Raw genomic sequence first — 13315 nt, 5'->3', positions numbered from 1 at the left:
ATTGGTGTGCCGTGTGCGTGTGTACGGATTGGTGTGCGTGTGTACGGATTGGTGTGCGTGTGTACGGATTGGTGTGCGTGTGTACGGATTGGTGTGCGTGTGTACGGATTGGTGTGCGTGTGTACGGATTGGTGTGCGTGTGCGTGTGTACGGATTGGTGTGCGTGTGTACGGATTGGTGTGCGTGTGTACGGATTGGTGTGCGTGTGCGTGTGTACGGATTGGTGTGCGTGTGTACGGATTGGTGTGCGTGTGCGTGTGTACGGATTGGTGTGCGTGTGTACGGATTGGTGTGCGTGTGTACGGATTGGTGTGCGTGTGTACGGATTGGTGTGCGTGTGTACGGATTGGTGTGTGTGTGTACGGATTGGTGTGCGTGTGTACGGATTGGTGTGCGTGTGTACGGATTGGTGTGCCGTGTGTGTGTGTACGGATTGGTGTGCGTGTGTACGGATTGGTGTGTGTGTGTACGGATTGGTGTGCGTGTGCGTGTGTACGGATTGGTGTGCGTGTGTACGGATTGGTGTGCCGTGTGCGTGTGTACGGATTGGTGTGCGTGTGTACGGATTGGTGTGCGTGTGTACGGATTGGTGTGCGTGTGTACGGATTGGTGTGCGTGTGTACGGATTGGTGTGCGTGTGTACGGATTGGTGTGCGTGTGTACGGATTGGTGTGTGTGTGTACGGATTGGTGTGCGTGTGTACGGATTGGTGTGCGTGTGTACGGATTGGTGTGCCGTGTGTGTGTGTACGGATTGGTGTGCGTGTGTACGGATTGGTGTGTGTGTGTACGGATTGGTGTGCGTGTGCGTGTGTACGGATTGGTGTGCGTGTGTACGGATTGGTGTGCCGTGTGCGTGTGTACGGATTGGTGTGCGTGTGTACGGATTGGTGTGCGTGTGTACGGATTGGTGTGCGTGTGTACGGATTGGTGTGCGTGTGTACGGATTGGTGTGCGTGTGCGTGTGTACGGATTGGTGTGCGTGTGTACGGATTGGTGTGCGTGTGCGTGTGTACGGATTGGTGTGCGTGTGTACGGATTGGTGTGCGTGTGCGTGTGTACGGATTGGTGTGCGTGTGCGTGTGTACGGATTGGTGTGCGTGTGCGTGTGTACGGATTGGTGTGCGTGTGCGTGTGTACGGATTGGTGTGCGTGTGTACGGATTGGTGTGCGTGTGCGTGTGTACGGATTGGTGTGCGTGTGCGTGTGTACGGATTGGTGTGCGTGTGTACGGATTGGTGTGCGTGTGTACGGATTGGTGTGCGTGTGTACGGATTGGTGTGCGTGTGCGTGTGTACGGATTGGTGTGCGTGTGCGTGTGTACGGATTGGTGTGCGTGTGCGTGTGTACGGATTGGTGTACGTGTGCGTGTGTACGGATTGGTGTGCGTGTATACGGATTGGTGTGCGTGTGCGTGTGTACGGATTGGTGTGCGTGTGCGTGTGTACGGATTGGTGTGCGTGTGTACGGATTGGTGTGCGTGTGTACGGATTGGTGTGCGTGTGCGTGTGTACGGATTGGTGTGTGTGTGTACGGATTGGTGTGCGTGTGTACGGATTGGTGTGCGTGTGCGTGTGTACGGATTGGTGTGCGTGTGTACGGATTGGTGTGCGTGTGTACGGATTGGTGTGCGTGTGTACGGATTGGTGTGCGTGTGTACGGATTGGTGTGTGTGTGTACGGATTGGTGTGCGTGTGTACGGATTGGTGTGCGTGTGCGTGTGTACGGATTGGTGTGCGTGTGTACGGATTGGTGTGCGTGTGTACGGATTGGTGTGCGTGTGTACGGATTGGTGTGCGTGTGCGTGTGTACGGATTGGTGTGCGTGTGTACGGATTGGTGTGCGTGTGCGTGTGTACGGATTGGTGTGCGTGTGTACGGATTGGTGTGCGTGTGCGTGTGTACGGATTGGTGTGCGTGTGTACGGATTGGTGTGCGTGTGCGTGTGTACGGATTGGTGTGCGTGTGTACGGATTGGTGTGCGTGTGTACGGATTGGTGTGCGTGTGTACGGATTGGTGTGCGTGTGCGTGTGTACGGATTGGTGTGCGTGTGCGTGTGTACGGATTGGTGTGCGTGTGTACGGATTGGTGTGCGTGTGCGTGTGTACGGATTGGTGTGCGTGTGTACGGATTGGTGTGCGTGTGCGTGTGTACGGATTGGTGTGCGTGTGCGTGTGTACGGATTGGTGTGCGTGTGTACGGATTGGTGTGCGTGTGTACGGATTGGTGTGCGTGTGCGTGTGTACGGATTGGTGTGCCGTGTGTGTGTGTACGGATTGGTGTGCGTGTGCGTGTGTACGGATTGGTGTGCGTGTGTACGGATTGGTGTGCGTGTGTACGGATTGGTGTGCGTGTGTTTCAGTTTCAGATTCCTTTATTAGTCCCCAAGGGGCAATTCAGTTTTACAGCCAACCCATCCATAATAGTTAAATGCATTAACACACAATGTATAAAAGAGAAAAGAAGAAATAAATAACCACATCCACACATACTAGTATCACACTCACACACACGCACACCTGCCACTACCTAAACAGAGCAGTGGAAAGCAAGAGCCAGTACCATGTAGTTATGTATTTTCGTTTAGCAGTCTTATAGCAGAAGGAATGAATGAGTTAGCATAGCGATTAGTTTTGTGTGTGTGTGTGTACGGATCGTGTGTGTGTGTGTGTGTGTGTGTGCGGATCGGTGAGTGTGTGTGTGTGTGTGTGCGGATCGGTGTGTGTGTGTGTACGGATCGGTGAGTGTGTGTACGGATCGTTGAGTGTGTGTGTGTGTGTACGGATCGTTGAGTGTGTGTGTGTACGGATCGGTGAGTGTGTGTGTGTGTACGGATCGTTGAGTGTGTGTGTGTACGGATCGGTGAGTGTGTGTGTGTGTACGGATCGTTGAGTGTGTGTGTTTACGGATCGTTGAGTGTGTGTGTGTACGGATCGGTGAGTGTGTGTGTGTGTACGGATCGTTGAGTGTGTGTGTGTACGGATCGGTGAGTGTGTGTGTGTACGGATCGGTGAGTGTGTGTGTGTACGGATCGGTGAGTGTGTGTGTGTACGGATCGTTGAGTGTGTGTGTGTGCGGATCGGTGAGTGTGTGTGTGTGTGCGGATCGTTGAGAGTGTGTGTGTACGGATCGGTGAGTGTGTGTGTGTACGGATCGGTGAGTGTGTGTGTGTACGGATCGTTGAGTGTGTGTGTGTTTACGGATCGGTGAGTGTGTGTGTTTACGGATCGGTGAGTGTGTGTGTGTACGGATCGGTGAGTGTGTGTGTGTACGGATCGGTGAGTGTGTGTGTGTACGGATCGGTGAGTGTGTGTGTGTACGGATCGGTGAGTGTGTGTGTGTACGGATCGGTGAGTGTGTGTGTGTACGGATCGTTGAGTGTGTGTGTTTACGGATCGGTGAGTGTGTGTGTGTACGGATCATTGAGTGTGTGTGTGTGCGGATCGGTGAGTGTGTGTGTGTGCGGATCGGTGAGTGTGTGTGTGTACGGATCGGTGAGTGTGTGTGTTTACGGATCGGTGAGTGTGTGTGTGTACGGATCGGTGAGTGTGTGTGTGTACGGATCGGTGAGTGTGTGTGTGTGCGGATCGGTGAGTGTGTGTGTGTGTGCGGATCGGTGAGTGTGTGTGTGTACGGATCGGTGAGTGTGTGTGTGTGTACGGATCGGTGAGTGTGTGTGTGTGCGGATCGGTGAGTGTGTGTGTGTGTACGGATCGGTGAGTGTGTGTGTGTGTACGGATCGGTGAGTGTGTGTGTGTGCGGATCGGTGAGTGTGTGTGTGTGTGCGGATCGGTGAGTGTGTGCGGATCGGTGAGTGTGTGTGTGTGTACGGATCGGTGAGTGTGTGTGTGTACGGATCGGTGAGTGTGTGTGTGTACGGATCGGTGAGTGTGTGTGTGTACGGATCGTTGAGTGTGTGTGTGTGTGCGGATCGTTGAGTGTGTGTGTGTGTACGGATCGTTGAGTGTGTGTGTGTGTGCGGATCGGTGAGTGTGTGTGTGTACGGATCGGTGAGTGTGTGTGTGTACGGATCGGTGAGTGTGTGTGTGTGTGCGGATCGGTGAGTGTGTGTGTGTGTACGGATCGGTGAGTGTGTGTGTGTACGGATCGGTGAGTGTGTGTGTGTACGGATCGGTGAGTGTGTGTGTGTACGGATCGGTGAGTGTGTGTGTGTACGGATCGGTGAGTGTGTGTGTGTACGGATCGGTGAGTGTGTGTGTGTACGGATCGGTGAGTGTGTGTGTGTGTACGGATCGGTGAGTGTGTGTGTGTACGGATCGGTGAGTGTGTGTGTGTACGGATCGGTGAGTGTGTGTGTGTACGGATCGGTGAGTGTGTGTGTGTGTGTGTACGGATCGGTGAGTGTGTGTGTGTACGGATCGGTGAGTGTGTGTGTGTAAGGATCGGTGTGTGTGTGTGTGTGTGTGTGTGTGTGTGTGTACGGATCGGTGTGTGTGTCTCACCTGCCGTGCGCGCGTGTGTGTGTGTACGGATCGGTGTGTGTGTCTCACCTGCCGTGCGCGTGTGTGTGTGTGTCTCACCTGCCGTGCGCGTGGAACTGCAGCTCCAGCTCGCGCTCCGAGTGTGTGAGCGCTCTCCTGGCCCGCTGGTGCCGGTCCTGAAGCTGATCCGGGTCGTACGACAGGCCCTCGTAGTGACGGATGTACTTGTTCAGGGGGTTGCCATAGTAACCTGCTCAGCACACAGACACCAGCGTTAGATTGGGCCGCGGTGATCACATGACTCGTGAAAATAAACAGACCATATGTGACCCAAAACAAGGCTCGATTTTCTCACTTTTGCTGCATCCACTCACAAAAATATATATTTTAATATATTTATGGTAGGAAATTTACCATAGTTCTCTTTAAATGAGCATTAGCCCATGGTTTATTTGAGCCATCCTCGGTGTGTGTGACTCTTCTCTCGAACACAGTTTATATTAAACATGTCCTGGCTCTTCCCAGCTTTATAATGGCACTGGGTTGCAACCAACAGTTAAAAGATCAAAATCGTGCATCTATCCGCCGTAAACACACATCTCGCGGCTCCGGCGTTAGCTTCCGGCCAAACGAACGGCTTGAGGGAGAGTAAATCATGGGCTAATGTGAATTTTAAGAACTAATCCTTTAATATCCTAATGATTTTTGGCATAAAAGAAAAATAGATAATTTTGCCCCATACATGTATTGTTGGCTACATATATTGGTTGGTGGGTGGGTGGATGGGAGGGTGGATGGGTGGTTGGGTGGGTGGATGGATGGTTGGGTGTGTTGGTGGGTGGATGGATGGATGGATGGATGGGTGGATGGGTGGGTGGGTGGATGGATGGTTGGGTGGGTGGATGGATGGGTGGGTGTGTTGGTGGGTGGATGGATGGGTGGATGGGTGGGTGGATGGGAGGGTGGATGGGTGGATGGATGAGTGGATGGATGGTTGGATGGATGGGTGTGTTGGTGGGTGGATGGATGGGTGGGTGGACGATGGATGGGTGGGTGGATGGGTGGTTGGGTGGGTGGATGGATGGTTGGATGGATGGATGGGTGGGTGGGTGGGTGGTTGGATGGGTGGTTGGGTGGGTGGATGGATGGATGGGTGGTTGGGTGGGTGGATGGATGGGTGGTTGGATGGATGGGTGGATGGATGGGTGGTTGGATGGATGGGTGGTTGGATGGGTGGGTGGGTGGATGGGTGGATGGATGGATGGTGGGTGGTTGGGTGGGTGGATGGATGGATGGATGGGTGGGTGGGTGGTTGGTTGGGTGGATGGTTGGGTGGGTGGATGGATGGGTGGGTGGATGGATGGGTGGGTGGATGGATGGATGGATGGGTGGGTGGATTGGTGGGTGGATGGGTGGATGGATGGGTGGGTGGTTGGGTGGATGGATGGGTGGGTGGATTGGTGGATGGATGGGTGGGTGGATTGGTGGGTGGGTGGATTGGTGGATGGATGGGTGGATGGATGGGTGGGTGGATGGGTGGGTGGATTGGTGGATGGATGGGTGGATGGTTGGATGGGTGGTTGGGTGGGTGGATGGATGGGTGGTTGGGTGAATGGGTGGTTGGATGGATGGGTGGGTGGATGGATGGGTGGTTGGGTGGATGGTTGGGTGGGTGGATGGATGGATGGATGGGTGGGTGGATGGATGGGTGGATGGGTGGGTGGATGGATGGGTGGATGGATGGGTGGGTGGTTGGGTGGATGGATGGGTGGGTGGATTGGTGGATGGGTAGGTGGATGGGTGGATGGATTGGTGGTTGGGTGGATGGATTGGTGGATGGGTGGGTGGATGGGTGGATGGATGGGTGGGTGGGTGGATGGGTGGGTGGATGGATGGATTGGTGGATGGATGGGTGGATGGATGGGTGGATTGGTGGATGGATGGATGGATGGATGGGTGGATTGGTGGATGGATGGATGGGTGGATGGATTGGTGGATGGATAGATTGGTGGATGGATTAGTGGATGGATGGGTGGGTGGGTGGATGGATGGGTGGGTGGGTGGATGGATGGGTGGGTGGGTGGGTGGATGGATGGGTGGGTGGGTGGATTGGTGGATGGATGGGTGGATGGGTGGATTGGTGGATGGATGGGTGGGTGGATGGGTGGATGGATTGGTGGATGGATAGATTGGTGGATGGATTAGTGGATGGGTGGGTGGGTGGATGGATTGGTGGATGGATTGGTGGGTGGGTGGATGGATGGATGGATGGATGGGTGGGTGGGTGGATGGGTGGGTGGGTGGATGGGTGGGTGGGTGGGTGGGTTGGTGGATGGGTGGGTGGGTGGGTTGGTGGATTGGGTGGGTGGATTGGTGGATGGATGGGTGGGTGGGTGGATGGATGGGTGGGTGGGTGGATGGGTGGGTGGATTGGTGGATGGATGGGTGGGTGGTTTGGTGGGTGGATGGATGGGTGGATGGATGGGTGGATGGATTGGTGGATGGGTGGATGGATGGGTGGGTGGGTGGATGGGTGGGTGGGTGGATGGGTGGGTGGATGGATGGATTGGTGGATGGATGGGTGGATTGGTGGATGGATGGATGGATGGGTGGATTGGTGATGGATGGATGGGTGGATGGATTGGTGGATGGATGGGTGGATTGGTGGATGGATGGATGGATGGGTGGATTGGTGGATGGATGGGTGGGTGGATGGGTGGATGGATTGGTGGATGGATTAGTGGATGGGTGGGTGGGTGGATGGATTGGTGGATGGATTGGTGGGTGGGTGGATGGATGGATGGATGGATGGATGGATGGGTGGGTGGGTGGATGGATGGATGGATGGATGGATGGATGGGTGGGTGGGTGGATGGGTGGGTTGGTGGATGGGTGGGTGGGTGGGTGGGTTGGTGGATGGGTGGGTGGGTGGGTTGGTGGATTGGGTGGGTGGATTGGTGGATGGATGGGTGGGTGGGTGGATGGATGGGTGGGTGGGTGGATGGGTGGGTGGATTGGTGGATGGATGGGTGGGTGGTTTGGTGGGTGGATGGATGGGTGGATGGATGGGTGGATGGATTGGTGGATGGGTGGATGGATTGGTGGATGGGTGGATGGATGGGTGGGTGGGTGGATGGGTGGGTGGATGGATGGATTGGTGGATGGATGGGTGGATTGGTGGATGGATGGATGGATGGGTGGATTGGTGGATGGATGGATGGGTGGATGGATTGGTGGATGGATAGATTGGTGGATGGATGGGTGGATGGATGGGTGGATGGATGGTGGATGGGTGGATGGATGGTGGATGGGTGGATGGATGGTGGATGGATGGTGGATGGGTGGGTGGGTGGGTGGATGGATGGATGGGTGGGTGGTGGGTGGATTGGTGGATGGATGGGTGGATTGGTGGATGGATGGGTGGGTGGATGGATGGGTGGATGGATTGGTGGATGGATAGATTGGTGGATGGATTAGTGGATGGATGGGTGGGTGGGTGGATGGATTGGTGGATGGATTGGTGGATGGATGGGTGGATGGATGGGTGGGTGGATGGGTGGATGGATGGGTGGGTGGATGGATGGATGGATGGATGGGTGGGTGGGTGGATGGATGGGTTGGTGGATGGGTGGGTTGGTGGATGGGTGGGTGGGTGGGTTGGTGGATGGGTGGGTGGGTGGGTTGGTGGATTGGGTGGGTGGATTGGTGGGTGGATGGATGGGTGGGTGGATGGATGGGTGGGTGGGTGGATGGATGGGTGGGTGGGTGGGTGGATGGATGGATGGGTGGGTGGGTGGGTGGATGGATGGATGGATGGATGGGTGGGTGGATGGATGGGTGGGTGGAGGGATGGGTGGATGGGATCACCAGGGCCATGTGATCTTCTCCCTCCCCAGCTCCACCTGCTGAGATCTCAGAGATCGCCATATTCCTTACAGAAGCTCCAATTCTATTCACTGTATTTGTGTATTTCAGATAGACATTCCATGCTTATATATATATATATATATAGAGAGAGAGAGAAAGAAAGAAAGAAAGAAAGAAAGAAAGAAAGAAAGAAAGAAAGAAAGAAAGAGAGAAATTAACACATAGGCCTAATTTCTAAACTGAAAACCTATTTTACCAAATCATTTTCACATTTGTTTAAAGCCACAGACATGGTCATGTGACATTAAGAAAGCTGTGATTTTGACACCATTTAATAATGAGAGATGATTGCTGTCATCTCATAATGGTCAAATACTGGTGTATTAATCAGATATAACAGTTACTGGTTTATCAGTCATAAAGAGCTCATCAGTGTAATAAAGGCCCAATTGATACACAGAAACAAAGATGATGAGTATGAAATATATGCAGCTTCGTTATAACACAATCACCTTCATGTGTCACTATATGAATGGTATTGCCTGATTATTGAGATATGAATCAGGACTGAAGATGATGTGTTTATGGGAGTGTTGATGTAATCATCCATCTTAAGCTGGATGTGTGTCAGCTCAATCTCGACCCACTCAACACATCTGAGCTCAGAGACCGAACCCGTCCACAGACCCGCTCGCCACAGAACCCGTCGAGAACACCGAGGAGAACGCGCCCGTTCCGGGGAACATCGCAACAACGGCCGCGGTGATCGGGGGATCTGGGAATAACGGTCGCGGCTTTAGCATTAGCACAGATGCTCGCGCGGAGCATCACTGAATAAAGCCGAACCGGGTCGAAACACTCTCTCACACACACTCACTCACCTCGAGCGGACCTGAAGGCGCATGAGAGGCACAACAGCACCGAGAACACGACCGTCATCGCGGATAAATGCATGTTTAGCGCATGGATGATGGACGGGCTGGGTTTTATTGTTTACAGCTTCAGTCTCGGGTTTGGGGCTTTGCGTGCTGACGTCAGACGCACAGAGACACGAGCACGAGCACGAGCACGAGCCCCTCCCCCACGCCTGAGCGCTGCAATCACAAGCACAGCAGAAACAACAACATTGCTTTTGTAAATCAGAATTATGGGATAGAAGAGTCCGCTGAAATCAATCTGATTGGCTTTATGACTTTATGAAATATTATTTACGAGGTTTATATCAGTCTGCCAGTAAACGGAGTCATGCTTACAATTTTACAAAGGAGTTACTTTCGGGATGTAATGTCATGCTGTAATTTAATGTACTGTCTTATATCATATGACATTATTTCTCCTTCTTACATGCCTTAAACACGCATGAACATGCGGCTGTAGATGCATATACATCCAACTATACACTGTACAGACAGATTATCTGCATTAAACTGTATTTATACATGACTGGACACAATAGGTTATATGCACACACACACAAATACAGAATGCATTAAACATGTTTTATGGACCGTGTCGTTCTTGATTTTGATATACAAGCATGCTTAAATGTTCACCAACCTGAATAGAATTTATTATTGTACAGTTTTACTGTTATTATTCCTGTGTCCATGACTAGCATAAAAACTACAAACAAATCCTGTTGATGTCGACGGACACTGAGGGTCAAACTGGGGAAACGCACACTGTAAAACATTATTCTGATTTTAACGGTAAAAGACTGTAAAAATGCTACGGTGAAAAACTGTTAATTGGTTAATAGAACGTTTCCGTACTATATTCAGTAAATATCTGTGATAGATCTAACCGTAGATCTTACAGTAAAATACCATTACAGTTTTTGGAAGTGAAAAAGAACAAGTCATTGTATAATTTACAGTGAAAAAAACGTAAATTGACATTCCCACAATTCCCTGCGTAACACTTCACGTTTGATGTATTAGTGTTGAAATAACTGTTTCTTCTAATCAGTTATGTAAATTAGGCTTTTATGTTACATTTATTGTTGTTTATTGCATTTTCTAATTTCACGTGTGTTACCATGATGGTGTTCGGTGTGTGTGTGTGTGAGAGAGAGAGAGTGACACTGTGCAGCGTCTAGCAATAATATCCTCAGAGCTGTGATACATCATGTGACTCTCATCTCCACTGTGATTGGTGGTTGTCGGTGTATTACAGTGGTACAAACCAGACATTAGTACATCAATAGATTATTAAAATAAGTCAATTAAATATTTTTTTTTTTTACTGTAAATACAAGTTAAGTCTGTAAAACCTAAAATGCTACTACCGTATTTTTATGGTAAATGTCTGGCACCCACAGCTGCCATATTTTTTACAGTAAATTTAACAGATTTTTTTACAGTGCAGTTTAACTTCGTTTCATGTGACTATTTTGTATTGCAGTAATAATGCATGATATATAAGAACTAAAATAATTATTTATTGAGCGAGACAATGTGATTGAGGCAAACACATTATTGAGCATAAAAACATCTACAGAATGTGTGAGATTATTACAATAGCTTTCTTAAACCTGTCCAAGCATGTTCTTTTGTGTATGATATGGCATGTTTCTGTAATGATTCAGTGATATGTGAAATATGAACGTGTTATTTTGCTTGAATGCAGTGTTGAATCCGTGTGTGTGATCTGCAGAAACAGGACAGTCCCGCTCTCACTCCTCTACAATCTCTCCGGATGAGTCCTGTGCATCCCTTCATCACGTCACAGAGAAGCAAAGAACAGCATCTGTGTGTGTGTGTGTATGTGTGTCTGAGTGTGTGCGAGTGTGTATGTGTGTGCCTGCGAGTGTGTGTGTGTCTGAGTGTGTGCGAGTGTCTCTGTGTGTGTGTCTGGATATTTTGTAAATGTTTAGAGCAAACAAATGTAGCTTATCTCAATCTTGAGTTTTGAAGCAAGTCTAACTCATTTCCTCACTCATTTTGTAGCTTGTATTTTAAAGGGGCAGTGTGTAAGTTTAGCAGCATCTAGTGGTGAGGTTGCGAATTGCACCCAACAGAAGTTACGTGGCCGACAGGAAGTGATGTCGTCGTCTGAGACAGCAGAGAGTAGCCAGTTCAGCAATGAGGTTTCTTTACAAAGATATGTTTACTTTATTATTCAGTAAAACGATATGTTATTGTATTACATATTAATATTATTTAAATATTATAATATTATTGTGACTTGTTCTTCATTGTGTCAGTGTTTTATTCGCTGACTTTAGCAGCTTCTTTGCACGAAGAACAACATTAGTGACGAAACGCGTTTGTCCGTTCAGGGCCACTGTAGAAACATGTGGATGTAAGCGGACCCGCGGTGTGTGTAGAGAGAAACGCTCATTCTAAGGTAATTAAAACATAACGCTTCATTATGTAAGGTCTTTATACACCACTGAAAACATAGTTATATGTATGAAATTGCATTTCAGTCAACAGATCCTCCTAAATATTACACACTGCACCTTTAAGGTTAATTCCTCAACACACACACACATTGATTAAATGTTCTCAAGAATAGTGAGGTCCATATTTCAGCACTTAAAGAATGAATAATGTATTAAAAACATTTTGCGTTAAAGAATGAAAAAGAAACTCACAGCAGACGTGTTTGTTTGGTCTCTATAAAGTTTAATTGAAGAGTTGAATGAAGCAGGTAATAATCACGGACAGGTTAGTCTAGTTAAAGAGCCGGACCTGTGCTTGAACTGAACCAATGAGTATGAAGACCAGTCCATTCAATCCCATCATGCATCTGGCCTCTGAATAACTGCAGGCCGCTAAAGCTCAAGGCATCCATGCGTTTGGCAAATCTCTCTCACGCAGATGAAGATCAGGAGCAGAAGAGCTCTCTTTACACCAGGAGAAGCTTCATCTTCAGGACTTTAAATCACTGCTTCATTAAACACAAGACACTTCTGATCCTGTACGAGCGTTTCTCCTGATCAATAACACAAAATATACGTCTATCATCAGATGAAGGGCCAATCATATCATCCGTTTATAAAGGAGTGAACAGGAATCATATGATTTCAGAACTGGAATGAATCAGTTTTTGTTTGAATCAGCGACACTGAATATAAACAGACTGAAAAGTTCATTAAAGTTAGCGGCGTAGCGACTGTTACAAACATTATTCTGAAAATAAAACGCAGTTAAATGACATTCATCACGAATCACCTGCGAACGACAGAATGATACAGTCAAAACAAAAGCGTTTGTGCTCAAGAATCAATTATAAATCATCGAATCTGTTCATCACGCTCGCTTATATTCATACGCTCGCTTCATCGAAACACAAACGCATTCGTTTACATCAGCTGATCATGTTTCATTAGATTGAAAACAAACACAAACGTCCACTTCATTCAGCCGCTGACGTTCCAAAGCACAAATTATAGTTAAAAAAATCTAGAGGTATGCTAATATAAAAACAGGTACGATACCGAATAGACCAATATCTATATAAATTATTGCATATATAATAATCCAGTAAAAGTGAAAGAATTGTTGCTTTGCTTTGACTGTATCCGTCACAGAAATAAGAGAAAGCCACTGATCTGACGACGACATAAAGACGAACATGAGACGCTCAGACGCTGATCCGTCACCGCTGAACCTCACAGGAAGTCTCGCAGCAGCACTTCCTGTGGCAGATCCTGCTGGACCAATCAGAGAGTGAGATGTTGTAAGGCATATTGAACTGACATTGAACACACGTTCTGTCCCGAATCTTCAGTCCGGACGGACTCGGGAATATGAGCGTGTTTCATCCGTGAGAGTTCGTCAAATCAGGATGAATCTACATTCAGAGAATCAAACTCAACAGAGCCGCGAGGAGCAGCGAGGAGAAGAAGCTGAGAGACGGAGACGCCAGAGCCGCTGCACCTGCACACACACACACACACACACACACACACATTAGAAAACTATATAGATGAATCGACTTTGTATTGTAATAAAAAAAACTTTACATGATGAACTCAACACTGTACGGAACTGATTCATA

General features: G+C 49.2%; 3 protein-coding genes across 13 annotated transcripts in view; all 3 read right to left on the bottom strand.

Annotated features, from left to right (window-relative positions):
- The window catches only part of LOC130070840 (disintegrin and metalloproteinase domain-containing protein 10-like), a 54261-nt gene extending 44912 nt beyond the window's left edge, over positions 1-9349 (bottom strand). Inside the window, exons 1-2 of the mRNA XM_056235392.1 lie at positions 9190-9349; positions 4541-4691 (exon numbers count right to left, since the gene is read on the bottom strand). Coding sequence (XP_056091367.1) covers positions 4541-4691; positions 9190-9262 — 224 coding nt within the window. The 5' untranslated portion in view covers positions 9263-9349. The remainder of the gene's footprint in view (positions 1-4540; positions 4692-9189) is intronic.
- nrcamb (neuronal cell adhesion molecule b) overlaps positions 1-13315 on the bottom strand; it is a 264169-nt gene that overhangs the window by 63871 nt on the left and 186983 nt on the right. The gene's annotated exons all lie outside the window — the stretch shown is intronic.
- The window catches only part of cntn1a (contactin 1a), a 70679-nt gene continuing 69280 nt past the window's right edge, over positions 11917-13315 (bottom strand). The window contains exon 24 of the mRNA XM_056235389.1: positions 11917-13194. Coding sequence (XP_056091364.1) covers positions 13115-13194 — 80 coding nt within the window. The 3' untranslated portion in view covers positions 11917-13114. The remainder of the gene's footprint in view (positions 13195-13315) is intronic.

The sequence above is a fragment of the Rhinichthys klamathensis genome, unplaced genomic scaffold (assembly GCF_029890125.1).
Source record: "Rhinichthys klamathensis goyatoka isolate OS25496 unplaced genomic scaffold, OSU_Roscu_1.1 h1tg000421l_1, whole genome shotgun sequence".
Classification (NCBI taxonomy): domain Eukaryota; kingdom Metazoa; phylum Chordata; class Actinopteri; order Cypriniformes; family Leuciscidae; genus Rhinichthys; species Rhinichthys klamathensis.
This window is presented reverse-complemented; position numbering and strand designations above follow the sequence as displayed.